This window comes from Microtus oregoni, unplaced genomic scaffold (assembly GCF_018167655.1).
Source record: "Microtus oregoni isolate MIOR12 unplaced genomic scaffold, Mior012 000009F_ref0000495, whole genome shotgun sequence".
Classification (NCBI taxonomy): Eukaryota; Metazoa; Chordata; class Mammalia; order Rodentia; family Cricetidae; genus Microtus; species Microtus oregoni.
The window spans coordinates 11,649,750-11,675,991 of record NW_024543068.1 but is presented as its reverse complement, the minus strand read 5'-3'; the positions used below and the strand labels follow the sequence as shown (position 1 = coordinate 11,675,991).

General features: G+C 44.0%; 1 protein-coding gene across 12 annotated transcripts in view; it reads left to right on the top strand.

The window, feature by feature from the left end:
• Positions 1 to 26,242, top strand: part of Ttll5 (tubulin tyrosine ligase like 5) — a 256,731-nt gene that overhangs the window by 22,597 nt on the left and 207,892 nt on the right. For 10 of the 12 annotated variants that reach the window (XM_041658029.1, XM_041658025.1, XM_041658034.1 and 7 more), the window contains 4 exons: positions 552 to 682; positions 7,809 to 7,891; positions 15,392 to 15,461; positions 16,171 to 16,255. In XM_041658029.1, the coding sequence (XP_041513963.1) occupies positions 552 to 682; positions 7,809 to 7,891; positions 15,392 to 15,461; positions 16,171 to 16,255 (369 nt within the window). Of the gene's footprint in view, positions 1 to 551; positions 683 to 7,808; positions 7,892 to 15,391; positions 15,462 to 16,170; positions 16,256 to 26,242 lie in introns of those variants that run through there. The other 2 variants (XM_041658035.1, XM_041658036.1) reach the window with 2 other exon arrangements.

The window sequence follows — 26,242 nt, the reverse complement described above, 5'->3', positions numbered from 1 at the left end:
CTTCTCTACACTGGAAGCAATCCAGATGTCCTTCAACTGTTGAAAGATAAACAAACTGGGGTATATCCACACCACAACTCGTAACAGCACATAAAAGAATAAAATATTGATATATGCAACCGATAGAATAAAGCTGAGATGTTTCATCCTCAGAGGAAGGCTACATATTGCAGGATCCTGCTTATCTGTTTGGGAAGAAGTGAAAACACATGTTTGCCCTGTGTCTGGCAAAAGAAATGCCTGCAAGGGAATCGAAGCTACCTTGGGATATTAAGATTTCTCTGTATTTTGATTGTGTGGTCATTACCTAATCAACACATCAGAATTAAACATGGAAAATGGGGGAGTTATTCTACATAAATTGTATCTTTATGCATAAATCTGATCAAGAAATGTCTATTTGAGGAAAATGTTTCATAAGAGTTTTGGATAATCTACTGTCTTCAGTAACTGCTTCAGAATTCAGTGCTATGAGTTCTCCACAGTCTGGTAATAGAGGAAGCCTTTGTAGGTGTGATTCACTGAAATGGAAAAATTTTCTTGCTTTGCAGATCTTATGAACTAACCCGGAAGGACCGACTGTACAAAAACATCATTCGAATGCAGCACACGCATGGATTCAAGGCTTTCCACATCCTCCCTCAGACCTTCCTCCTGCCAGCTGAGTACGCGGAGTTCTGTAGTAAGTGCTGGCTGAGGTGCCCTCGCACCTGGGCTTGAGGCAGATTTAACTTTGACATCGCTGACCTTAGAGCTTACTGGGTCTTTCCAAGTCTTTGAAAATTTTTGCTTAATTTGGAAGAACAGTTATAGTCATACACTTTAAATTACTTGTGTTTGGGTGGTGCTCCTGCGTGTTTGGTTCTGGTAGGATGACAGTGTGGCAGTAGTTTATGGAAGGACACACTGCTGTCATCCAGGCACGTCCTGTCCTGGGTAGTTTTGCCCATTCGTCTCTTCATTGTTGAGAGTAAGTGTGGCTTGAGGGCCTAAGCTCCTGTGAATGTGAACTGCAGGTTTCCTTTCTGGTGTCCCTTCTACTTCTCACTTGAATGTCTTGCTGCTTTGACTTCCGGACTTACGTTCTTTGGAGAACAAGTATCATGTCTTTAAAATTTGGACTTGCTCATTTGTCTTTTGAGGCAGGGTTTCACTAGGTGTCTCCAGCTGGCCTAGGACTTGCCGTGTATGTAGATTGGGCTGGCCTCGAACTCACAGAGTTCCACCTGCGTCTGCCTTCTGAGTGCTGAGACTAAAGGTTGCTGCCATGGCCAGCATCATATGTTTTTTGTTGTTAAGTGTTTGGTGGTATCAGTCACACTTTTTCCTTTTGAGTTCATACTAATAAAAAGTACACGTAGGCATCTAATAGAAATCTGAATGTCAGCTGCATTGCTGGTAAAGTACAGGAACATGTGGCCTAAATCTAGGTCTACAATGGGATTCTTATTTTTTTGTCCTCACGGAACTTACCATCCCAGGCCTGGCTGAGCAGCTGGGTTGTTTGTAGCTTCCCTGCTCACACAAGACCCCGACTCAGTAGGTGTGATGTAAGCAAAGTCCAGAGCATGGGGGCACATATGAGTGGCAACTGTGATCGTAGGGTTCCAGATACTAACCTCTCCTGACACTAGTCCTAAAGGAAATCCTGAAGTAATTCTCTGTTGCCGTTTAGAGGAATCAGATTTGCTTCTTACTCCACTGTGGCCCTCTAGCCCTGGAGGCGGGAGCAGGAGGATGGTAGATGATGGCACAGGGTGAGAGTCCCTCTGTCAGCTCCAGCCTGGCTTGTTTCCCTGGATTGCATCTTCAGCCAGTCATTCTAATTCTTACAAGTTCTGCTTTAACAAAAAGAACTCAAAAGACACACAGCCTCTTTGCCAGTGCGACCTCATTTAGACCTAGCACACGCAGACCAGTATGTTCCTTGAGCACCAACCAGCGCAAATCACTCCTGTGATCACCACCCACAGACCATATCAGGGACTTCTTTTCTTTGGAAAGGCAGGGATAGGAAAGACGTACAGCAAAGAGGAAGCCTCTCGCAGGATGCAGGTATTCTGAGCTGCTGGTCCAGGCTTTCTGGCTTCTGTTCGGCATTTAAAACCAGTGTTGTCAGACAGCCGTGTTCCCGAGTCACATGTTGGAGCAGAAAGCTGCCTATTCACCCTAGCCATTTTCTTCTTCAAAGAGACAGTCCATTTTGTTTGTAGAATCTGTCTCAAGTTCCCTTCTTTTCCTTTGGTGTCCCTCAAGCACATGCTATTCAGAAATTCTGTTTTCATAACACTGTAATTCCTCAGCCTGCCTCACTTACTTGACTGTAGGCAATAGGAGATTTTTGAGAAGAAAAGAGATAGGAACACTAGCCACAAAAGCACCTGTGGAATAAAGAAGCCAAGAGAAGAAAAGTGATGTGGTTTTGAAAGTTGTTGCAGTGATGCGGCTAAGAATGGCTGGGCCTGAGCTGTGTGGTGAGAGTGGACAAGTGTTAGTAGGTAGAGTAGAAGGACAAGCAAGGTTTATTAACTGGATGTGTGGAGTATCAGGCTAAAGGTCCAAATAGGCCTCCAAAGACGTGAGTTAGAGAAGCTATGGGCATCATTGAGACCTCAAGGAGGGGTTGCTGGGGGTTGTAAGGGTGGTCGCCCAGGCTGGTCTCAAACTCCTGGGCCTTCCTGGGAGTCGAGATTACAGGTGTGAACCACTACTGCCCCACCAGGACTTGGAAGTCTAAGCAAGACTATAACCAGGACCGTGCAAGAGGAGCTGTTACAGGAAAGAGGACTGTTCAGTTTGGATGTGCTCTGGGGAGAGCAGGCAGTGATGTTTTGCAACTCTGAGTTTAGCTAAAGATACAGAATCTGGAGGTGCCAGATGAAAGCGATGACTAGGAGATACAAGATGATAGAGAAGCAGGCGCGCAGAGAGCCAGGCGGAAAGAGATGGTAGGAGAACATGGGAAGGAGGTCTCAGAAGGGGCAGTGGCTCCAGTAGAAGAGCGAACTTTAGAAAGGAGCTGGGACATCTTCCCTAAGTGGGGGGGGGGGGGTGGGTAAGAAAACTCAGTGCTGGCCAGGTAAGACTGCATGCAGCAGAAAGCGGTGGCTGGGTTCATGTGATGAATTCTCAACCTGCCTAGAAAGGAGGGTGGTATGGTCTTATGCCAGGAGTGATGGCAAAGTGTGGGGTTGTGTTTCTTAAAAGGGGAGAAAGGTCCTGATAGGGTCTTTGACAGGGTTGAGCATGATGTAAAGTTTTTCAGGGCCACTGGGAAGATGAGCCAAGGTGATCTCAAGATGATTAGCTTTTTGTCATAATAAGAAAAAGACTTAAGTTTGTATGTGGAGAGATTGAGCCCAGGAACCCAGTCACTACAGCCAGAGGAGCGAAAGCCTGAGGGGCGCCTGAATTGTTCACTGAGTCCTCAGTGAGCAGGGCTGGGAATATACAGCACAAATTCTTCCTGGTTCCTGGCCCCGTGTCCAGCTAATGTTTTGTAGAACTGAAGGTCTGTGACCCTGGAGAACCTGCCTAGGGATCTGTTGGCCACTCCAGCCATTTCCCTCAAGCAGACAGAAATGACAAGGAAGATGAGGGTGACAGCAGTGTGGATATCACGGAGCTTTCACCGGAACTGTTCTTTGGCATTGCCACGCATGATGGAGGCTGAGAAGTAGTTCTGAGATGTGGACACAATTGTGGTATCATGCAGCTTATTGCAGACACTCAGATTTCAGTGCAGGAAGTTAATTTCTAGGACCATGATTTTCTAGGAGATCTTAGCAAATGAGACGAAAGCCATCATTTTGAAGACAAGACTAAGGAGTCCAGTAGCATCCTCATCCCTGGAAAACTTCTGCTCCTGGTCAGTGTTCTTCCAGTGTGCTGAACACGCTGTCACTGGAACTATGATGGGAAGGGCTTCAGCTTGTCTATAATATCTTCATCTAAGCAGACTGCTCCGACCTCTGCCCTGCTTTTGCCTCTGATTTTTCTTGCTTCTTGCTCATTTTTTTTAACATGCTAAAAAGAAATAGATCTTTATTCTAAAAGATCCCAAATCAGTGTAAAAATGCCAGCACAGGAGATGAATTCTGACGTTAGTTCTCACAGAACATCCAGTAATGAAGCACCAGAAGCAGGTTCATTTTTTTTTAATTAAGAAAAAAAGTTTTCCTTGCAGAATTGGGGTTTGAGCACAGCGTCCTGGCACGTTGTGGAAGTGTGCGGCCACTGAGCTACCTCCTAATCCCATCACACGAGCTCACAGAGCAGAGTCCATCGAACAGCAGGCTAGTAGCAAATGCTACACATTGCTAGACTTAACCTACTCTGAAAATGAGAGTTTTCAACGTCCAATGGCGCTGGGGAGTACTGTCTGCAGGCAGCTTTGGTCAGCCTCTCAGAGGGCTCACGGCACCCAGTGTCTGTAAGCTTGTTTAATGTCTGTCTGATTGCTAGCCTGTACTTTGTGAGGTAGAGGACTCCTTCCTACTGTGTATCCCACTCTAGGAAACTACTTGGCAGATTAAATACATAAAGGTTTCGAATGAGTCAATGTATGGAGCTTAGATGATTTAATCTTTTTGTTTGTTTGTTTTTGTATTAATAGCTTCTTGTCTTGAAATCTCCTGCAAGGGCATCTCAAGAGAGAGAGGATTATTTTGTCCTGCAGTTCCAGCGGCTGCAGTGCACCATGGTGTGGAAACTGCTAGGGAGGAAGGGACTGTGGAAGGAGCAGGAAGCTGGCTGGTCACATTGCTTCAACACTCAGGAAGTGACGAGTGAGCAAGTGGGGCTGGGCTGGGAAGGCTCAAGGGCCACCCCCGGCGACCCACTTTCTCCAGTGAGGTGCCACCTCCGTGGGGTTCCCATAACTTCTTCAAACAGAGCCACCAGCTGTGGGACATGTCATATTCAAGGCACAGCATGCTCAGCCTCAGTGCTTCCTCAGAGATTTGAGGGAGGTCGTAAAAGAATGACATATTTTGTGTTTAATAACCTCATTTCATATAGATTTAATTTTTTCTCATATGTAATTATAAACTTCTATAACACTGTTTTGACATGATATAAATTACGTTTTTTTGAAGGAGTAATATATTTCCATGGTGTAAAACTAAATAAAACAGTAATCAGGGAAGAAACCTCCTTTTCTTTTTAAATTTTTATTTTTGTGCACATTGATGTTTTGCTTATGTGTATGCCCGTGAAAGGGTGTCAGGTCCCAGATAGTTGAGGACTGTCATGTGGGTGCTGGGAATTGAACCCAGGTCCTCTGAAAGAGCTGTCAGTGCTCTTAACCACTGAGCCATCTCTCTAGCCGCAAGAAGCCTATTTTTGTTCATGGGTCTCAGCTATCTCCCTGGGCTCACCAGTGTTTGCTGCTAGTTTTTGCATGTCTTTCTGGGAACATTCTTGGCAATCACTGTCAAACAGCTTGAATGTGTGTGGGCATGGAGGGAAGCACGCAGTGGCTATTGCTTTTTGCTTTCTTCTTTTCATAGACTGTTCTACATCAATTAATTAACAATATTCTCATTGCATACGTTTGTTGAGTTTTCTCTTGTGTTGATCAGGTGCTTGCAAATGCAGCCTTTGAGATATTACATCCTCTGCCTGTTTGCAGCCATCTCTATGAGCTAAGGATGCTTTTTACATTTTCAATTGGTTGAAGTCAAGATGACTATAACTTTGTGGCATGTGGAAATGGCACGGAATTCAGTGTAAATGAGGTTTTATGGGAACACAGCCACTGTCATTTGTTAGCATATTATCTGTTTTCAAGTTACAGCAGTAGAGTTGAATTCTTACAGCAGAGCTTGCATTTCCTATAAAACCAAAGGTGCTTATGGTTCAGCTTTTCATAATTAGTTTGTAGCCTGCAGCCCCTCACATAGGTATGATAGAGTAGATTTAATTAAATTAATCTCTTGCTTTTATAGCCCAGCATGGGATAACTTCATAAATATATAGACACAATGTGGGATTTTTAAAGTTTTTTTTTTCCCCCAAGACAGGGTTTCTCTGTGCAGCTTTGGAGTCTGTCCTGGAACTCACTCTGTAGACGAGGCTGGCCTTGAACTCATAGTTCTGCTTGCCTCCATCTCCCAATTGCTGGGAATAAAGGCGTGCGCCGCCACCACCACCTGGCTAAAGATTTATTTTGAAATTTTTAGCGCGCGCTCGTGTGTGTGTGTGTGTGTGTGTGTGTGTGTGTGTGTGTGTGTGAAGTGAATACAGGTGTCTGAGGAGTCCAGAAGAGTCCCTGCATTTGGAGTTAGAAGTGGTTGGGAGCTACCTGACATGGGTCCTGGGAACCAGAGGATCCTCTGGAGGAGCAGCAAGGGCTCCTAGCCGCTGAACCGTTTCCACCCCCATACATGTTCCACACTCGTATGAACGGAGGTAGAGGATGCAGTTCTAAACCTATTTAGTATCTAGAAGCTTTAGATTATACGTAGTGCTCTTTTTTTCTGGTGCTAATTCTGTTACGTTGCAGCCAGAGAAAAGGCAAGGCAAGATGGGGTAGACAAAGGTACTTAGGTCCCTCCCAGGTTCCCTTCAGGTAAAGTGGTTTGTGGTAGAGCCAAAGTCAAGTTCCTGTTTGGGGCATAAAAGAAACTTAGACTTTGCACAGGGGAGATGGAAGAGGAGGCTGCTGAGTGGTCTGGGAAGATATGCCGCCCTGGGGCTGTTGCTGGTGCCAGGCTCTTGGCTCCTAGAGTCCTGAAGTCTGGCTGGGTGGGACCCTGTTCAGGGTCAGGGGACATTTGTGTCTCAGTGGGAAGAGCAGAGGTGGGATTAACACACACAGGTGGCAGCACTTGGCCTTTTAATAACTCAAACCAGAGACTATAAACTTGAGGGAACTTTATTGGGTTTATGCTTTTGTTTTCTGGATAAAATGATGTTATCCTGATGCAGAACAGCTGGCTGTTTGAGAGGCCAGAAACACTTTCACTCACGTGGTTTTATTTCTTCACACACTGCGCCCTTTTAGAGGAGAAAATAGCAAGAAACCAGCATCTTAGTTTTCAGCTTTTCCTTCTTCCTTGGAAACGGTGGGTGTGGGGTTCATCAGAAGAGGAAGGGGCAGAGGTAGAGTGGAGCCTGCCACCAGCTCTCTCTTTCCTGGGGTTTCCCCCGCAGTTCCCCATGATTCTGTCCCCCCAATCCTAGGATATTCCCCAAGTGTAAGTCAGAACCCTCAGCTTCTTCCCAGACCATGAAGGAGTCCCGGGGATTATCAGTGCCAAATTTCTGCTTTTTCTTCTTATGACCCAAAGATACTTAAAAACAGACCTGAAGCTGGTGGGCTGTAGGCTACCTTGTGCTCGTGGATCATGATGCTTCCTTGCCCTATCGCGCTGCCTGGTTTCCGAAATCTGAAGAATTATTCAAAGGAAGCAGCTGTATTTGGAGATATAAAAAACTCAGTTGTCTCTATCTATTGGCAGTCCTTCAGTTAACAAAAATGAGATTTTCAGTTTCCTGAAGGTTGTTTTTGGTAACAGACTAACATTCAGATTTGACTTTATTTTGTTTCCATCCTTATGTAAGGAAGAGGAAATAATGGAAGATATGATTGTGTGAATAATTTGCTATCCTCCTCCCTTTCCTTCTTCTGCTTCTTCCTGCCTAAGTTCCCTTTCTGGGGCAACTCTAAGACAGTGATGCGCTGCTGCTCCCCAGCTGCAGGTTTGGAAGGTTCTTGGGTACTGTTGTTGCAGTTTAAGATAATAAACTCATGTCCCTTCTTTTTTTTTTTCTCTTTCCTTTTTATCTCCCAATATTTTGAGCAGATTCATATTCAAAGGACCGGGGACCTTGGATAGTAAAACCAGTGGCCTCTTCTAGGGGGCGGGGCGTCTACTTGATCAACAATGTAAGTATGCAGAGAACTGCAGACCTGGCACTTTTTGAGCAGGTATTTCCTTCTGCACTGAGTTCAGATGTGAGTGGAGGCTGGATGTGCACTGCTGTTCACTCTGCTGGGAGCGTCTTCCCTTGCTCGGCCTTGGCCCAGCATGTCCACGGCCAGAATGTCACTTGCTAGACTGGTTTTGGGGAGAAGGCAGCCTGTTGTATTAGCACAGAAGTGTCTTCTGCTTTGAGCTTGTTGTCCTGTCATCTCCTCAGCACTAAGCTGTAGCACGAATAATAAAACCCAGAGACAGAGATGGGGGGAAAGCTGAAGAGTAGAGAAGCAGAGCAGTCAGCCACTAGAGAGACCTTTTAGGGGTGACCCTCAGACTCCACACTCCAGTGAGTTCCTGTCCCCTTTATATTCCTCTCTCTGTCCAGCCATTTCACTCCTGTCTCCACCTCCCTAGTGCTGGGATTAACAATGTGTGACTCCCAAACAAAAGTGTGTGAGCCACCACCACCTGGATCTGTTCCTCGAATGATTTTGTGTAGCCTTGAACTCATAGAGAGATCTATCTTCCTCTGTCTCCTGAGTCCTGGGATTAAAGGTGTGTGCACCACTCCCTAACCTCTAGTGACTTCGCATTGCGGTCTGATCTTCAGGCAAGCTTTATTTATTAAAATACAAATAAAATATCACTGCACTGAGCTGTCACTAATCGTGCTTTAAGTTGGTTTGATGTTTTTGCCATTGCTGCTTTGTTCTCTCCTTCTCTTCCTTTCTCTGTCAGAAGCTGCCAATATCTTGATTCTTTGCAAATTCCTTATTAAATATTTTTAAAAATTAATGCAGAACAGCGGCATGGCTGAATGGTAAGAAGCCTTGTTTAACATGCATGAGGCTCTGGGTTTAATCCTCAGTGCCATAATAATAATAATAATAATAATAATAATAATAATAATAATAACAACAATAACAACAACAACAATAATAAAGTACATATACAGAGAAAGTAAGTAAAATGCTAACTCCAGTCTCACTTGCTGGACTTCCCATACCACACTTGATTTTATATTAGTTTGAGATTCTTATTGCATTTGGTAATCTTCATTTTACATTTATTACACTTATATCCCTCTCACCTGCCCTTCCATAGTCCACTTCTTAAGTTTAATTAATTTTTCCTTTTAGGTTTTAAAAAGTTGTGTAACATTTACAGTTATTTTTAATAACTGTTTTAGTTTCTGTTCCTTTATAATTTTCTCAAAAACTCAGTAGAAATAGACTACAGTGTTATTTCTACTAGACACGTAGAAACACTTGGGCACTGTCTATTTTTCCTTTACTTTGGGGAAAAATATCCTTTTTGTTTCTTTTTCTATTTTCTTTCTTTTTCGTTTGTAGTTTTGTATGGGGTGTGCATATTTGTGTTTTTTGCATGTGTGTGTACACCTGTGTGCTATGGAGGCCTAAGTATGTATGTTTTTTGCATAGCGTGTGTGTGTGTGTGTGTGTGTGTGTGTGTGTGTGCGTGCATATGTGCCTCTGGAGGCCCGAGATTGGTATCTGGCATTGTCCATGACTGCTCTTCCACCCTATTCTCTGAAGCAGGGTCTTCCAGTCAAGCTCAGAGTTTGCCAGTGCTCACTGCTCTGGGGACTCCTTGTGCCTTCCAAGGCTGGGGTGTTTTCCGTCATGCTGATGCATAACTGGGCATAACATGGTGATGAGGACCTGAACCACTGTCCCTTTGCTTGTACAGCAAGCCATTGATCCTCTAAGCTGTCTCCTAGGCCTCTGTCTCCATTTGATGTCTTCTTTTTGAAGAAGAGCCCTGCTTCCCTCCATGGATATATACTTAATTTCCAAGGATGCTTCTTCCTGATTTTCATCTTTACCCTTATTTATCGTTGTGCAGTAGATACTCACATTTTTGAGGATACCATTGAAATGTTATTAAAATACTCTTCTGTTTTTACTCTTTTATTGGGATTATCTTTACTTCTATTGTAGGATTTTTTTCCCCCTCAAGTTTGGGAATATTTAGATATTAGCCATTTTATAAGTGAAATTAGAGACTATTATGGCCTTCCCTATGATGTAATGTTGTACATCCCCCCCCCCCCCACCTCTCCTTGTACGGGTATAGCATGCTGACCGTTACCTGTGCATAGCTGGATTTGGTGAAGAGCTTGCCTTCTCCCTTCTGGAATAGGTAGGGCTCTTGTGGTGGTGAGGAGAAGCTTATGGTGAATTCTATCTTGGGCAGAGCTACTTTTGTTCTCTCTATAATGCCTGTTTGGGGACAGAGTGTCTTCAGTTCCTTCCTCCTCCATAAGAACCGTGCACCTATACAAAATGTCCTTTTAAGAACCATCTTAGATGTGATCCCCTGACGTACATGCTACTGCTCAGGTGCTGGAGAACTCCCACTGCCTCACGGCTCCCAGGCGGTGGGAACTCTCCTGACTTACTCCTTGGCCCACCACACTCTTGTTCTGCTCACTGCCAGTCTACCCCTTTTCAGGGCCTCCTTGGGAATCTTCGTTACCTGGTATTGGGGCTGGAGCTCCCTCTGCTCTGCTCTGTTTTGATTTTCCCCTTGATCTTATCTGCACCCTGTCTTTGAAGATTTACTTAGACTTTTGATCTATTCTGGCTCCTTTTGCTTTTTTTCTAGCCTTTGTTATTATTTCATTCTTTTGAAAATATCCTTTCTTTCTTTCCAGTGAGCCCTGGAAGGGAAGGTTGGGGTAGATGTATCGTGTGTGTGTGTGTGTGTGTGTGTGTGTGTGTGTATGTGTGTGTGTGTGTGTGTGTGTGTGTGGTCAGTACTCCATCTTAAATTCCCCAGTTATTTTTTCACATTGAGCTATTTTCTGTGTATGCAGAAATGAACTTTCTAAAGTCTTTCACTTTGGAAAGTCCTTAGGATCAGTCTGGATCCAAAACTGTACAGTAAACAGTTATGGCCAGACCGTTCTCACTGGAGAAATGATAGCCTCTAGTTCTGACTGAGCAATTGCTACAGCATCAGGCCCCAGCCAGGGGTCCTGTTACCTGGAGTCGCTCAACCCTGGGTCCTGTGTGAGCTAAAACATGGTGTTATGCCTTGGCTCTTTCTTGTCTCTGTGACCTTGGCATAAGGCTCCTATCTGACAGTCTTGCCTTCAGCTCTGCCAGGAGCGCAGTGTTGTTTGAATTGCAAGAACGGCACTAGTTTGGGTTTGGGTTTTAGCTGCCAAATGGAATTGCTATTGAGAGTCAGCTACGGTTCAAGTTTGCTTTTTATTTTCTTAGACACGAGTCAAAGAGAATAGGATCTATTCCCAGCTCATCTGGGGCTTTTTTCTTTTGGAATGATCTTTTGCCCTAGTGATTTGTTCTTTTAAAGCTAACATCATAAAGAATAGAAAAGCTAAACTTTCCTTAATGGAGCTGGGAACCTCTTGCTCCAAACCTTCACTGAGGCTGAGGCTCATAAAGGGAATGACGCGTCTTTAGGGAATGCACGTTTGGCAGCCTATGTAAGAGTCGCTTTCTCCCTCCCACCTCTCCATGGGCTCAGTCCCTTGAGACCCCCTGCATAGATCAAAGTACTTGGCTAGCCCTTTGCCAGCTGTCCCTCCTACCCCCACTGGAGAAGCTTGGGAATGAAGCTGATTCTTTTAGGTATTTAGTGAAGGTGCCAGACAGAAGCCTGGGCAGATGCCAGCCTGCACAGGAGAGCTGGTAACATGTGGGTCTAATGGGAACATATTCCCATTTCACCCCCAAACTGGAATTTTATCACCTTTTACCCAGACCTACAAACTGCACTGTTAATCTTCCTCTCTTCTTAACCACCCCTTCTTTTCCATACCTGGACCCTTTCCCTGGAATATGTGACCCATTAGCCAACTGGATGAAGTAACTCTTTCCAAGGCTGCTGCCTGCTTTTCTTTCAGAGTTGAGGGGGAGGGAGAGAGAGTGCTGAGGCAAAGGGTGGGTGCAGAACCAGGAGTGGGGGAGGGACTGTGGCAGGGGGCTAGAGATAGATGTTAGGGTCAAATGAAAATGTCACTCCTTGTCTTCCCACTAGCATGAGAAGACCCATTAGTAAAACCTCCCTGTAGTTGTTATAATCTATTGGAAAACATACACCAAAGCAACTTTTTTTACCATAAGGAGAGCAAAAAAAAGGAAAGAAAAAGTGTGGCTTTTGTGTAGCACCGAAGACAGCATTATGAACTCCTGCAGAGGGAAACATCCTAGTGGGTTGACTGATAGGGCTCCTAATGATGTGCTCTTATCCAGAAATACAGCCTAAGGAACAAAGCTGATTACTCCAGCTTCTTCAGTAACCTGACCAAATGTCATACTTTCCCAACCTAGGATATTGAAATTGAGGTGGGGGAAGACCTGGTGTTTTCTGATGAAGGTATGAATCTCACTGCTGAGGTCCAGTGCAGTCATCTGTGTGCCATCGTTATCCTGAGATTGTGAAGTACCGAAAGACTGAGGTCACACTCTTTACCCCATCCTCCTTGTGCATAGAATCCCATTTTCTCTCTCTCTCTAGTAATAGACGTCCTGAGATTGTGAAGTACCGAAAGACTGAGGTCACTCTCTTTACCCCGTCCTCCTTGTGCATAGAATCCCATTTTCTCTCTCTCTCTTTTATATTTCTTTGCATGTATTTATCTTGTGTTCTCTGTGTTTCTTATTGTTTGGCAGTTATTTAGGAAGTGCTGGCTGTGTGCCAGATGCTATCATTCCTTAAAACCTTTGGAGAAATCCTAATTATTTTGTGTGTTCTAATTCTTCTGTGTCTTCATTACAGTTGAGTGCGTTGCTCTGGCATGTGGCATGCGGAGATGGATGTTGTTGAGTTGTGAAATCTAGTAGTGAGAATCACACAGATACTGTTGAATTTGCAGCAATAGTAATAGCAACTGATGCACTTTTTTGAGATATATTTTTGAGAGGATTTCACTATGTAGACTCTAACTGACCTAGAACTCACAGAGATCCCTGCCTCTGCCTTCTGAGAGCTGGGACTAAAAGTGTGTGCAGTACTGCCAGGACCAATTGATGCTTCTTGAGCATTTAACTCGCACCTTCCATTTGCTTTCCAAATAGAATCTCCTAATAAGATTACTCTTTACAAGAACCTCTTGTGAGAGCTACTGTTTTCTTCGCGTTGTAGCTGAAGTCCTGGTTCCAGAGCATCTCCTTGACCACCACCCTTTTCTACTCTGCAGTAACCTAACACGTACCCCAAGCTTGAATCTTAAAATCCAGTTAGGAAAATCAATATCTTTCCAGTTTCCACAGCAATTTTGATTCCTGTATTAGCCTGCTTTTTTTTTCTTTTTTTGGGAGGAAATTCAACCTTGAAATGGAAATACTTTTAAATTAGTTAACAGAGGATTTAGTGAATAGGAAATACTCTTAAGGATATCAAAAACATTTACTTGGGCTTTAATGTACAATACCAGTTGAAGGAACCATTTTCAAATAACCGTTTAGTCCATGTGCGTTCCATTTTCCTTATGCAGCTAGGAATGAACTAGGAATGCTGAGCAGGTACTAAGGAGTCTCAACTCAGGAGTCGATGCTATGCATTGTTGGGTGACTAGAGATTTAGGGAGTGGAAACAGGAAGTAGGCACGGGCACTAGATATGTCACGGGGTTGAGAGCCACCTCCAGTGTATTCTCTGGTACAGAGGACAGGTGGGCACCTGTCATGTCCCTGTTGTAGTCCCTCGGAGTTTCTCAGATGGAGCCTACAATTGTTGCATAGTTGTAGCTTATAGGTACTGCGTAGCTGTGATTGATTAACTTCATGTCTGGAACACAGCCCGCAGCTTTATTGCCTTTCTAGTGATTACATGCGGTCTTACTCGCTAACTTGGAAATGGAGATAGTACTTGTGATAGACTGATCATCAAGAAGTGTAAGGGGATCAGGAAGTGGGATGGGTGATTGCGTTCATTCAGGATGAATGAATACTGATGTCATTGTGTTCGTTTGATACATAGAGATGAGCTGTAAAAGTTGAGGTCTGCCTTTGAGATAATGGCAGTAGTAGTGGGGCTAAGGAATACCTTGTTACAGACTTTTGGGGACAGTTATTTCGTGCCACGATTTGGGGAGCACTACGAACAGTGCTTGAAAGTGAGTCTTCCGCTACACTGCCCGGGCACAGTGCTGCTCTAATGGTTGCAGCTCTGACAGAGCTGTCCCACCCCAACCGTCCTTCATCTCTAGGATGTAGATGGTGGTATACCTGCCCCTGGGTTGGGTGAGGATGAAATAATACTGGGGATGTGCTAAGAACAGCTCTTGGCACCTGGTAAATGCTTGGTACCTCTATTAAATTGTAATTATTTCTGCAGATGCTGCTAGTTATTTCCAAGCAGCAACGATAGTTAATCTCATAATTGCTATTGTTGCCATTTGCAGTCTGGAGCCCTTTGCCCATCTGGATTGACTGCAGCTGATCCTTCGTCTTAATCTGATAACAGATGCAGTTGTTCTGTTTGAGATGCGTTCATCTTACTGCTTCTTCCACGTGGAGTCTGCAATAACTTCCTGCTTCCCACCATATTAAATCTCAACTCCTGTGCCAAAGGCTCCCTGCTTCTGCTATTCCCTTCCCTTCCTGCCATTTCCCCGTTAGAACTTTCAGCCCCAGGCTCATGAATCTGCCTCCCTCCTTTCTGCAGGCCTTTGCAAATGACAGTGGCCTCCTTTTCTCCCCTGCGCATGCCTGAAGCTTTCACTGCTTAGTTCTGTGTCTGCTCTTTTGCTGGCCACAGTTGGCCTTTCTGTCACAGCCCTGCAGACTGGCCCCTTTGGCAGTGTGACATCTTATATTTGTGGAACTGCTGCTCCATGCCCCTTTAGAGCCTACATTTTGCTGTTCTAACCCGAAACAATAAACCCTTTAGGGGAAAGGAGCCTCTGAACCTGAAGTTCTGCGCTGGCACAGTTGTGTCTGTTTTCCTCATCACTGAGTGCTCGGTGCTTTACCTGAGCAATACCCACTGTTCTTAAGTAAACAATTTTTACCTATTGGCGAGATCTTTAAAGGATCCCATTCAGCCTTTACAGTTGGTTAGCAGATGACTTAAGTCTCCCTGGGAATGCTAGGCTCTATCATGCATCTGTGTCTGTCCAGAACAGCCTAATGAGAGGTGCATTGGGACTAGTGTAGTGTTTTAAAACTTCCATTTGTCTTCATATTTTAAAAGAAGCAGCTTTTTATTATTTAAGTAGCTCTAATTTTGTTGGCAAATAACTATTTTATACGATGCATATAAATCTTTAAAGCTATTTAGCTGCATTTATTTGAGAGGTGCTATGTAAATTTATTTTTCCCTATTGTAATTGGGTGCTCACAGTGGTATTTCATCTGACCAGGTGATTATTCTGGGTTTCCACAGTATCGTTTCTTAAAAGGATAAGAGCTTTGCTCCTCACTATACATTCTAGGATTTCTCTCTTTTCATTCCTTTCTGTTTACTCAACAGCCAAACCAGATCTCCCTGGAAGAGAACATCTTGGTCTCCCGTTACATTAACAACCCCCTGCTCATAGATGGTGAGTTGTGATTGACTCTTGACTAGATGGGGCTGGATCTTGCTCAACTCTGTAACCTCTTCATAGTCTTCTCTAGTAAATTTTAAAGCTAGTCTGATAGTTTTGGTACCCGTAGTTCCAGAGATGAGGATTTTTTTTTTTATCATCCTTCTGAAACTGAAATTAAGTGATATAGGAGAGATACTGCTCACACACACACACACACACACACACACACACACACACTCAGATGTCTGGTGGGTAAGCCGGATACAGCATGTAAGCCACACATGGCAAAAAAATGTTTTTCCATAGAGCCATATAAACAAATAATTAGCCAGTTGTAGTAAATTATCTGAAGTAAATTCACTTCTGTCTGCTACACCTGGGAGGCATAATCTAAGAACATTCCCATGTTTTTGAACAAACTGAGGTCACAAGATTCTTGTCTTGGTTTCTTGGTGTTTTCTCACATTCACTCAAAAATCTCCACGTATGAATTTATTCTTGGACCATGTTCCAACATTGTCCTTTGTATTTAGCAACTACATTGCATAGCACGGTGTGAGCAATGCTTCTTTAGTCTCAAAACTCAAGATGTGTCTAGTGTGTGCTTTGTGTGAGGTGGATTGTCATCTTTCATAGTTCTTGGTTGTGCTGTCCTGTTCATCGCAACAGAAAGCAGATGAACTTCATTTTTCTTGTGACTCCCAACTTTCTTTCTTCCTAGATTTCAAGTTTGATGTGCGCCTCTATGTGCTCGTGACCTCCTATGACCCCCTTGTCATCTATCTCTATGAGGAAGGATTGGCTAGGTAAGAGGCTTTCTTAGGCAGAGGGATTGGCTGGGATGGTAGAGTGGATCCACTGAAGAGGTGTCTAAGACTAGCTGCTTCTTTGTTAGGTTCAACTCAGGGCACTAGAGTGCACCAGGTGACTTCAAAGGACAGGACACAGTCTTGGTAGTCTACACTTGCAGGGCTTCACAAAGTGTGTGGAAACACACACTTTCTTCAGGTGTAGAGGCCACAGGGCAATTTCATGCATGAGGGTTGTTATGAGAGACCTAGGGTATTAAGAAAAAATGTAATTTTTTTCAGAGTAGATCTAGAAGGGAAAAGAAAAAGCCACATTTAATTTACTTGTACACCAGGTCCTTCTGTCAGTGCTTGCAGCAGTAGTACCTGCTGCCGTTTTACAGCAGAACAAACGGCTTTGCATAAACGGGGTGACAGTGACTTTTCTCAGCTCCCCTAATGAGGTAGTGCATAGGATTGGAGCTCATTGAATAGCTGTGTTTCTCATATTCAGGGGGTGTCCATGGCTTTCATACCTTAATGTACAGGTTATATACTTTGCTGTGGTTGTAAATACAGTTTTCTTGGGTGTTTAGTAGGTTTTAAAGTAGTACCTATCAACAGAATTAAATTATAAATTTATAATAATTTGGAGTTTTGTCTCCTGTACCCACAGGTAACAGTTCCTATAAATCTTTGAAGCTATTTTAAAAAGTCTGTAACTTTGCTATGTGTTCCTTTCCCTTACTTTTTTTTTTTAAATCAGCTAGTTCACTCTACAGTTCTTCTGCATCATGGCCTTGGTGGAATAGTGTGTAGCAGTCTAAAGGGAGCTTTGCATCTGTGTGCAGACAAAGTGAATGGGAAAGTCAGTCTATGTCTGTTTCTGATTGTAGTAAAGTTGTTTTGGAAATGGAGACTACATGAATAAAATAAGGTTAATTCTTTGTGTTTATGAAAAAAAAAAAACCAGATGAATCCCTGTCCTCACAGAACTTCTCCAGCACCTGCCCATGGCTTTGACAGGCTGTACTGTACTGAACTGTGACAACTGAGTTTTCTCTTTCCAGTTTTGGAGTGAGGGCACTAACAAAAACCTCTCGCTAGCCGAGCCATGTCTTCCCTTCACCTCTAGGTGGCAATGACAGCTTTTGTAAGTTCTGTCATATTCTTAACTAAGATTTATGACTTGCAGCCTTGGGAACACTGGAGACAACTGACACTCCATTGTCCTGCCCGCTTGTCCCTTGAAAACTGAGAAGGAGAAAAAGAAAACATTTTCCAGTTGAATAAAGGCCTGGACCAGGCATCACACATGAACTATTAGCTCCTATTCAGTTATCATAAGGAAGACATTTCCCAGAGCATTTATGGATATGAGCTCCTGTACTTTGAAGCATACAGAGAAAGAAGCCCAATATAAATATCAAAACCTAGTTTCCTTATTGTCTAAAACAGAGAGAAGGTAAAATACCCCTGCTGTTTCTGGGGCATAGGGTGCGATGGAGTGTGGTTTCAGAGCTGAGACTTCTGACCCTTCCCTCTCTTGTGCAATGAGCGTCTTCATTATCCTTCCTCCATCCATCCTCATCCCAATTCATCCTTGGTCCTGCTTGGTCTTCTGGAAGAGAGAAGGTGTTTATGCACCCTGTTTCTCCAGGGTGTCATACCAGTATCTTTTGTGCTATAGCCTGAAGATGTTTCACCTACAGTATTTGTAACCCTCACTATGAGTAAAAATTTACATAGTTTTTGCATCTTTATGGTTCAAAACATAAAATGAGAGCGTCTTTAGCATACATTACAGTTTGCTGCAGATGTGTAAATAACTCTGACTACATGTTGTGTTAGATGTCAGAGTTAGTGGCAGTTGTCTCGTTTCCAGTAGGAACTGGCATGCACGTGTGCATGCATACACACATTTATATGGCCAGGGCATGCTTTTCTCACAGTTGGCGAAATACCTTTTTAATTACTCCTATCATCAAGCCAGAAAAGGAAAATGGAAATTTTCAGGTCTTTGGTGGGTTCACCTGAAACCTAGTTGGGTATTGAAGTCCTTACCATAGGCATATCCATACATTATCCAAGCTGTTTGCCCAGACATACAGGACGCGCTGTTCTGTGCAGGCGCTTCGGTGCGCCTATGCAGTCACTGTTGATCTTGGCATCTGCTTGCCTCTCAGGCCTCAGAGTGCGCTTAGCTGTGTCATTACGTTCAGCATCTGTCTACAGCTCCTCCGCACCTGCAGCTTCTGCTAATCTTGGGTCACGTGCGTGCGTTTTGTGTAGCCATAACTGAAGGTAATCAGCGTGGGATGAGATCATCAGGTTCCTTTCCTTTGAGACGAGAAGAAAGCCATAATCATTCTGAAGAGACAGACCTAGAGGCAAGAAGAATTAGTTTCCTTCTTTAGGCTTTTATACCCTGTCATTTTTGTTGGGAGCTTCAAATTAATGGTGGGAGAGTGAAAGTTCACTTTTTAAAGGTCATTGCATTGTGAAATAGGTTCTATTGTGTAAATTCCTTTCCCTTTTAACCTTTGAAAGAAAAAGACACCCCCTCCCCATTTCATTCTGGCTAATGTTTCCATCTCTCTTTGTTTTGCTCATAAAAAGCAGACCCTCACTGTTTGTTTCTTGTGTAGAAGGGTTTGCCTGTGCATATATAAATTCAGTGCATGCCGAGGTGAAGGAGGGCATTGGATCCTCTGGAACTTAGAGATGGTTTGAACTGTCATGTGGGTGCTGGGACCTGAACCCGTGGTCCTTTACAAAAGCAGCAAGTGCTGTTAACTGCTGAGCCATCTTTCCAGCTCCGTCTCACTGTTTCTTCTATGTAGGTAAATAGTAAAGAGATGGGAAAGTGGAGCTGCCCATCTGGCACTAGCATCAGCTGTCTCGTGGTCTGGTAGCGGTGCTTCCGCTCCTCTGCCGCTGTAGAACCCTGCGCAGGCTCCTGCTATAGAATGTCTGTGGAAGTTGCTGTTTTGAACTAGTAAAACGGAGGCAATGCATTTCTAGAGAGAGGGGTGTAGTTCTCACCAAAATGGTGGAGATACATTTTTATGTCAGAAGTAGAATCCAAAAAGGTTTGGTTCTGGATTTTACAACTATAGAAGGATCCAATCTCAGATATAAATGATTTGATACAGTCCTTTTTGAGACAAAGCTAATAGCTAAATTTGCACTGAAACAGGAAATTTTTTTTAATTAAGATGACATTGAGTTGAAAAGCACATGTGTTGTCAGTGACTGAAAGAAAGGTAGCAGCAGCTCCAGCTCATGAAGAGTCCGTGGGGAGCTCTGAGGGTCGCGCCCACGCCGCACGCCGTGGAAGTGGGAAACTGAAGGCCTCTTCTAGTGCTGCCCTTTTGCAGCTTCGTGGTCACCCTTCCCCAGCCATTTACCCAGTGGAGACTTAGAAAAGACCCCAGTCATCTGCAGGCCTTTCTTCCCTCCCCCACCCCCAGGCCCTTCTTCAGTAGTCTTGCTTGCTAATTAACACTGGCTCCGGGGGATATTTACCTTTTCTGTGCTGGATTCCTGTGGTTTTGAAAGAATTCAGGTACTTGCTGATTGCCAAGGAATTCAGATTACCTCACAGGCTGCATACTGTCCAGAGTCTGCCACAGCAGCAAATTGGGGGAAGAGACACCAGCAACAGGGAGAAGCCCTTCCTAGCCTCCCTGTCACTCTCTCTGGCAGGCCCTTGCTGTTTGTAAAGTTTGAGTCATTTCTGGCTCCGAGGACAGGATCAGGCTGGTAATCCCCTCCCAGACATTGTGCAGGGCGCTGCCCAGTCACTGCAGCTTCTTGGCAGCCTCCCCGCTGCAGCTGGTCCACAGTAGATCAGAGCACTCTTGGGCCTCTTGTTCTCTTCCCTAAGACTTTTCTAGGTCAGGCTAGGATGAAACCCAGTGGCTTCTGGCAAGGGTGCCTGAGGTGAAGTCTCATTGCCTAGGCCTCTCTGCTCAGGACAGCTGTATCTGCTAAAGATAACTCCTGTGCCACTATTACAGCCTCCTTTCTTTGTGCATTTGTTCTGAATGGAGAAAGTGTATCTGCTAAATCGAGTACTCAGCTCCATGACCATGACCAGAAGAATATATGCTGTCAGGTTTGTAGAGCTGCACAGTTTGTACAGGGAGGAGAGTATGGAAGCCCTCACTGGCTTTGTGCTTGCTTCCATTCTGGTAAAGGTTTGGAAACAAGCAGCTTACGTACCCACCACAGATGTTTCTTGACTTGCCATTGACTCATGTCCCAACATAGCCATAATCAGTTTGTTGCCATCAAGGGGTCTTGATAGGTGCCTCCCATCCCCCATCAGATAAAGAATTAAAAGGCAGGACAAAACAACAAAACAAACAAATCCCTCTACTATCCAGTAGTGGTGGGGGAATCTCAGACAGAGCCCAGAGTCAGCCTGTAAAGAAATGCTTTTGTTAAGTGTGCGGCAGCACACACACAGCAGGGCACATGCAGAGAAAGGCCCTGCAGAGCACAGCTGAGACTTGCGAAGCCTAAGCCTGGTCTTTGAGGGGGCTTCTTCCCTGGATGTAGGGTTGGTCAGTTTGGAGCAAAGATAGAGAGACTGATAGATTGACAGTTTGGGGATAAACATGTCCTGAACTTGCCTCGAATTTATCAGAGTGGTCCATAGCTGGGCTCCAGTGGTGGAGGGGCTGTAGGCCTTTGTGCCTGGCCAGAAATATCAGGAAGAAGCTGGAAGCTTGCTATCTTGGTTTCCTAGTCATGGCCTGTCTTCCTGTCTACCTGTCAAGAGTATCTGTTCAACTCTAGTCCCTCAAGTTGAAAATAGCACCAATTGGAAATGCATTTAAAAAGGTTTTATTATCTTTATTTTATATGTAAGTGCACTACATATGTGCAGTGCTGGAGGAGGCCAGAAGAAAGAGTCTGGGGTTACAGGTAGTTGTGAGCTGCCATGTGGGTGCTGAGATTGAACCCAGGTTATCTGGAAGAGCAGCCAATGCTCTAAATTGCTGAGCCTTTAATCTCCTCAGCCCCTGAAAATGCATTTAACACGCCTAACCTACCAGACACATTAGCTTAGCAATATGGTTTACTGTTGCATGTCAGTTGTCATGATGGTGTGAGTGACTGGCTGCAGCTTGCTCTGCTGTTCAGGGTTGCAAGATAGCACCAGTGCATATTTCTAGTGTGGGAAAAGATCAGCATTCAGAACTCAAAGTGTGATTTCTTCAGAATGCAGATTATCCTTACACCATCGTAAAGTGGAAAACTATCAAGCTGATGTGTGTGTTTACTACTAAAGCCTGTTCTTCAGTCACACGCTCCCATTTCTGAGAAATCCTGATTCCATGTGAGAAGCAGAAAAGACAAAGTGTAGTTTTTAAGACTTCGTTTTCAAAATAGAGATCACCTGTATTCATTTACAGATTGATAATCTTTTCTTGGCCTAAAGGTCAAGGCTGTGAAATTCTGTTGTGTGGGCTTTCTTAGGTCTTATTATTTAATTACAGTCATCTGTCTGTTTGCGTGCACATGCATCATAGTACATAGATGGAAGTCAGAGGACAACTTGGGATTGCTTCTCTCTTCCATGTGAGCCCCAGAACTCTTCTCAGATCTTCAGGCTTGGTGTACAAGTGCCTTTTCTGGTTGAGCCATCTCGAGGGCCCAGTGTACTTCCTTACCCCCCCCCCCCATACACACTTTCTTTCTCTCTCTCCCCCTTTCTCTCTTTAATAGCATTATTTTTTTGATTGAAAGTGAATGTTTTTCATGCGGTATATACTGATCATCATTTGCCCTTCCTCATCTCCTCGCACACCCGCCCTATCTATCCAACTCCATGGTTTCTTCCACTCTCTTTAGAAAACAAACAAGCAAATAAAAAAAATTAGACCAGTATTAAAAAACAACAACAAAGAAAAAGCACAAGGAACACAAACACCAACAAAACCCATAAAAACACAAAATTGGATTTAGTGGTGGCGCACGTCTTTAATCCCAGCACTCAGTAGGCAGAGGCAGGTAGATCTCTGAGTTCTAGGCCAGCCTGGTCTGCAGAGCAAACTTCAGGACAGGCAGGGCTACACATAGAAACCCTGTTTTGAAAAAAAACAAACCAAAAACAAGCAAGCAAAAAAAACAGGAATTGGAAGCCATATTAAGTAAGCAAAAGACAAGTAAGGCAAAAAATGCCCAAACGAAGTAATATGAGCCAAATAAATAAATAAATAGCCCAAAATATCATTGAGTTGGTTTTGTATTGGCCATGTGCTGGATGTGGGCCTGCCCCGAGTGTTTCTGTACTGTGAGACTCCGTGGGAGGGCCCCAGTGTCTTAAATCTTGATCTCCGTCAGAGCGAGGGTCAGTACTTATGTTGTATTAGGATGAGTGTTTGCAGATTTGGTTTCCTCTAGCTCGTTAGTAGGGAAATTGTGTGGAAACTTTCAGGCCTAGTAGGATGATGTGTGATAGTGTGTGACGGTCACAGATCTAAATGCTCATGGTGCCTTCCCAGAGGGCGCTGCTCAGGCAGACATTGGAGCATGGGGAAGTAGCTGCTCCTATGCACAGGCCCGTGTGCTGTGCGGCTCCCAAGTCTCTCAGAGTGGAATGGCCAGGCCTTCTGTTGTTCTCAAGTTCACAAGAAACTTATTCATTTCCTCTGAGACTTTGCATTTTGAACATTTGGACTTGTGAAGAAGCTATCTGAGTACCTGCCCAGAGACCCCGTCTGGCTCTGCCAGTTTGTCCTACTCATGTTCTTTAACCAAAGGGCCCAGCCAAGGATGGCGATTTAGTTCAGCTATCAAGTCTCCTGACTTCTGAAGTCTGGAGCAGCTCTTCAGCATTTCTGTGACTTCCTGACCTCGGCGTTTTGGTAGATGACAGGCTAGTCATTTTGCAATTTGTCCTTCAATTTGGGTTTGTCTGTACTTTCTCATGATTAAACTTTGGTTGCTTATTTGGCGTCAGAGTCCCACAGAAGTGATGGTAAGTTCCCATTTCAGTATATTTGATGGTATATGCTAATTATTTAGTATTTGATTAAGGTAGTGCCTTCCAGATTCCTCCACTGTAAAATGACTTTTCTTCCCTCTGTGATTACCAAGAATTTATGATGAGGTGGTTGAAACCATATAAAACTTACTCCGTATCTCAGTTTCAACAATAGCTTTCATATCTACTGATATTTCTTGCTTGAGTGAATTATTACAGTAGTGACTGCCAGATGATGATTTTCAAATCCCATCATCCTTTTATTTGTATTATTTGGCATTTTACTTCGAGGAAAAGGTTTTTCTCCTTATGATTATGTAGTCATTTGTTTATATGAACACATACTGAAAGATTTCTATTTCAATGGGTCCTTTTACTATACTGTTTTATTTTCACACTCTGTTTGTCCCAGGTTTGGACAATGGGGGCCCCTTTATGCTGGCTTTTGCGTCCTTTGGACATGTCTCTATAATTCTTTGAGTATAAGACGTTTCTGACCCAGCTCTGGAACCAGTCATATCTCCAAGGAGCACTGGTTACTTGGTCATGGAGAAGAGTATTTAGAAATGAAGGTTTGGCTGGGCGGTTGTGGCACATGCCTTTAATGCTAGCCCCTGGGAAGCAGAGGCTAACAGATCTCTGTGAGCTCAAGGCCAGCATGGTCTACATACATACATAGTTCCAGGACAGCCAGGGCTCCACAGAGAAACCTTGTCTCACAGAGAGAGACAGACAGACAGACAGACAGAGACAGAGACAGAGAGGGAGGGAAGGAGAAAGGAAGGGAAGGAGGATACTAGATGATTAGATGATCTTGTTGCTCTGGGGCTTTCAATAGACATGCCTAGGAAACGTGTGCATGCGTGTCCCTCTTCTCATGCACTCATCCACATTTATTTCTATATCTGTGTGCTAGGAAATGGGTTATGTTGACATTTGCAGCTCTACTCTAAATTCAGAGTATAAACTAGCTTTTGTCTTTTACATATTCTCATTTCCTGTCCAACAAAGAAAAAACTGTCTCCTGTTATCTTTACCATATTTATTTATTAAGTTTTCTCCTTTGTAGCCAGTCTCTTGGCCTTACTGAGCTGCCTCCCCAGTCAGATGTTCTCTGTTCTCTACATTCAGATTCCCATGAGGCTGTTCTGCACTTCCCCAGGGTTTGGTTCTTGTCCATACACTGTCTTTCTCATGGATCTGCAAGAAGTTAGCTAGCCAAGTCATTCAAGTTAAAAGCCAAAATCAAGGGAAATCGTCCCAAACCAAATCTTTTAGGGTCAAGCATATAATCATAACTGGATGAATAACCAGGGTAGTGTGACTTCTCACCTGGACCCTAGGAAGAAAATGGTGAGCAGAGATGAATGTGGCATGTCTAACAGGTTTTCATGAGAGCCGTGAGATCTAACCGGGTAAGCCCTCCCTCCCCTGTATGCTCTTCGTGCATTGTACTTCTTGTTCTTTGGATCGAGGGATAACAGAGTTGGTGGTTTTGCCCTGTCAGGGCAGTTTGTTGTCACACTTCTCTTTGCCCTTGGCTCTTTTTCTTGTTTTTTAGCCCCTGTAGGAGCCCACTCTGTGACATTTGTAATGTTGTCAAATGTCCCAATGAAAGGAAGATGAGGACGACCATTTGTAGGAGCCCAGGCCTCTTAAAAGCATGTAGAGGTGCAAATGCAAGAGCCCCAGATCCAGCTCACTTGGTGCTTCTGTTGGGCTTCTATGTTGGTCAGGTTGAATCAAGTATGAAGAGGTAGCCAAAAGAGACTTCTCCTTGCCTAGCAGGACTTTCTCTTCCTTACACTTAATTCTTGCTGAAGATAAGTGATATATCACCAGTTAATGTCTGTGGAAGTTGTCAGTCTTGAATTTCAGACTTCAGATTTCAGAGAGTGACTTCCACCTGCTCTGCTTCTTTATATGAAGATTGGGATGTTAAGGCCAAGTCCACTTGCCACCAACTGAAGACAAAGTGTTAAATGGTAGCTCCTAGAAGCTTCTGGAAATTTTGAGGTCTTTCTCAAGTGTAAACAATGCTTGTCAAACTCTCTTTAGCCATACATGCCTGGTCAGAATTTTCTTGTTATCCACATCCTTTTTCCTGGCCTTATGTTTGTTTATTTTAGTTTTTTGGTTTTTTTTTTTTCTGGTACAGGGAATTAGGGAGTGGAGATGGTGGGAGTGGGTGAGAAGAAATAGAGAAGAGGAAAGTTTTTAAATTCTGACCTTTAATGTGGTAAAAATCATGTTGACTTCATAGTCTGGGTAAGCATATGTAAACGATTTGTAAATCATATGAAAATAAACTTGTGGCCTTCTAGGTTTTTTCACACACTTGGATATGTGTCTTGGGAAAATCACTTTAGGGCCGGGTGATATGGCACTAGCAGTCTGTGAACTATTGTCTTGAGGCCTTTTCGATACTGAGCATCGCTGGGCAGTTTTCCCTCTCCCTGCTTGCTGCCTGCAGTGGCGTCTGTGTTTTATGCTTTGATGTTCTCAACAGTAGTCATGGACATGGAGTTGCTGCCTGTTTGCTGTGGGCTTCTCCTGTGCTGTGCCATGTTCATGCTACTGTGCTTCCTCTCGTTAGTGCCTTGATGGGCCTTCTTGAGCCATTACGAATCAGAGCTCTTCCCTCTGTGGGTGTTTCAAGTCTGCACAACACTGTGCTGGACCATTTTTCCTTTCCTCCTGTAGAATGTTGTTTCAGTCACTGCGAGGGCCTAGTAGGTGTTAACTGCAACTTCATAGCTGTAGCAGCCTACTACATACATTTGCCCAGCTTGTGAATTGCTGTGTTTTGAATTTTTATTTTTCTATTCAATGATAGAGGGATAAGAGAAGCAGTGTCTGAGAGTGGCTAAGCCATAGGGTTTTAGAGTTTGCAATCTTGGATAAGTGATTCAGTCTTTTCTTTTTTTCCTTTGTCCCTCCCTCCCTCCCTCCCTCCCTCCCTCCCTCCCTCCCTCCTTTCCTCCCTCCCATCCACTCTCCTTCCC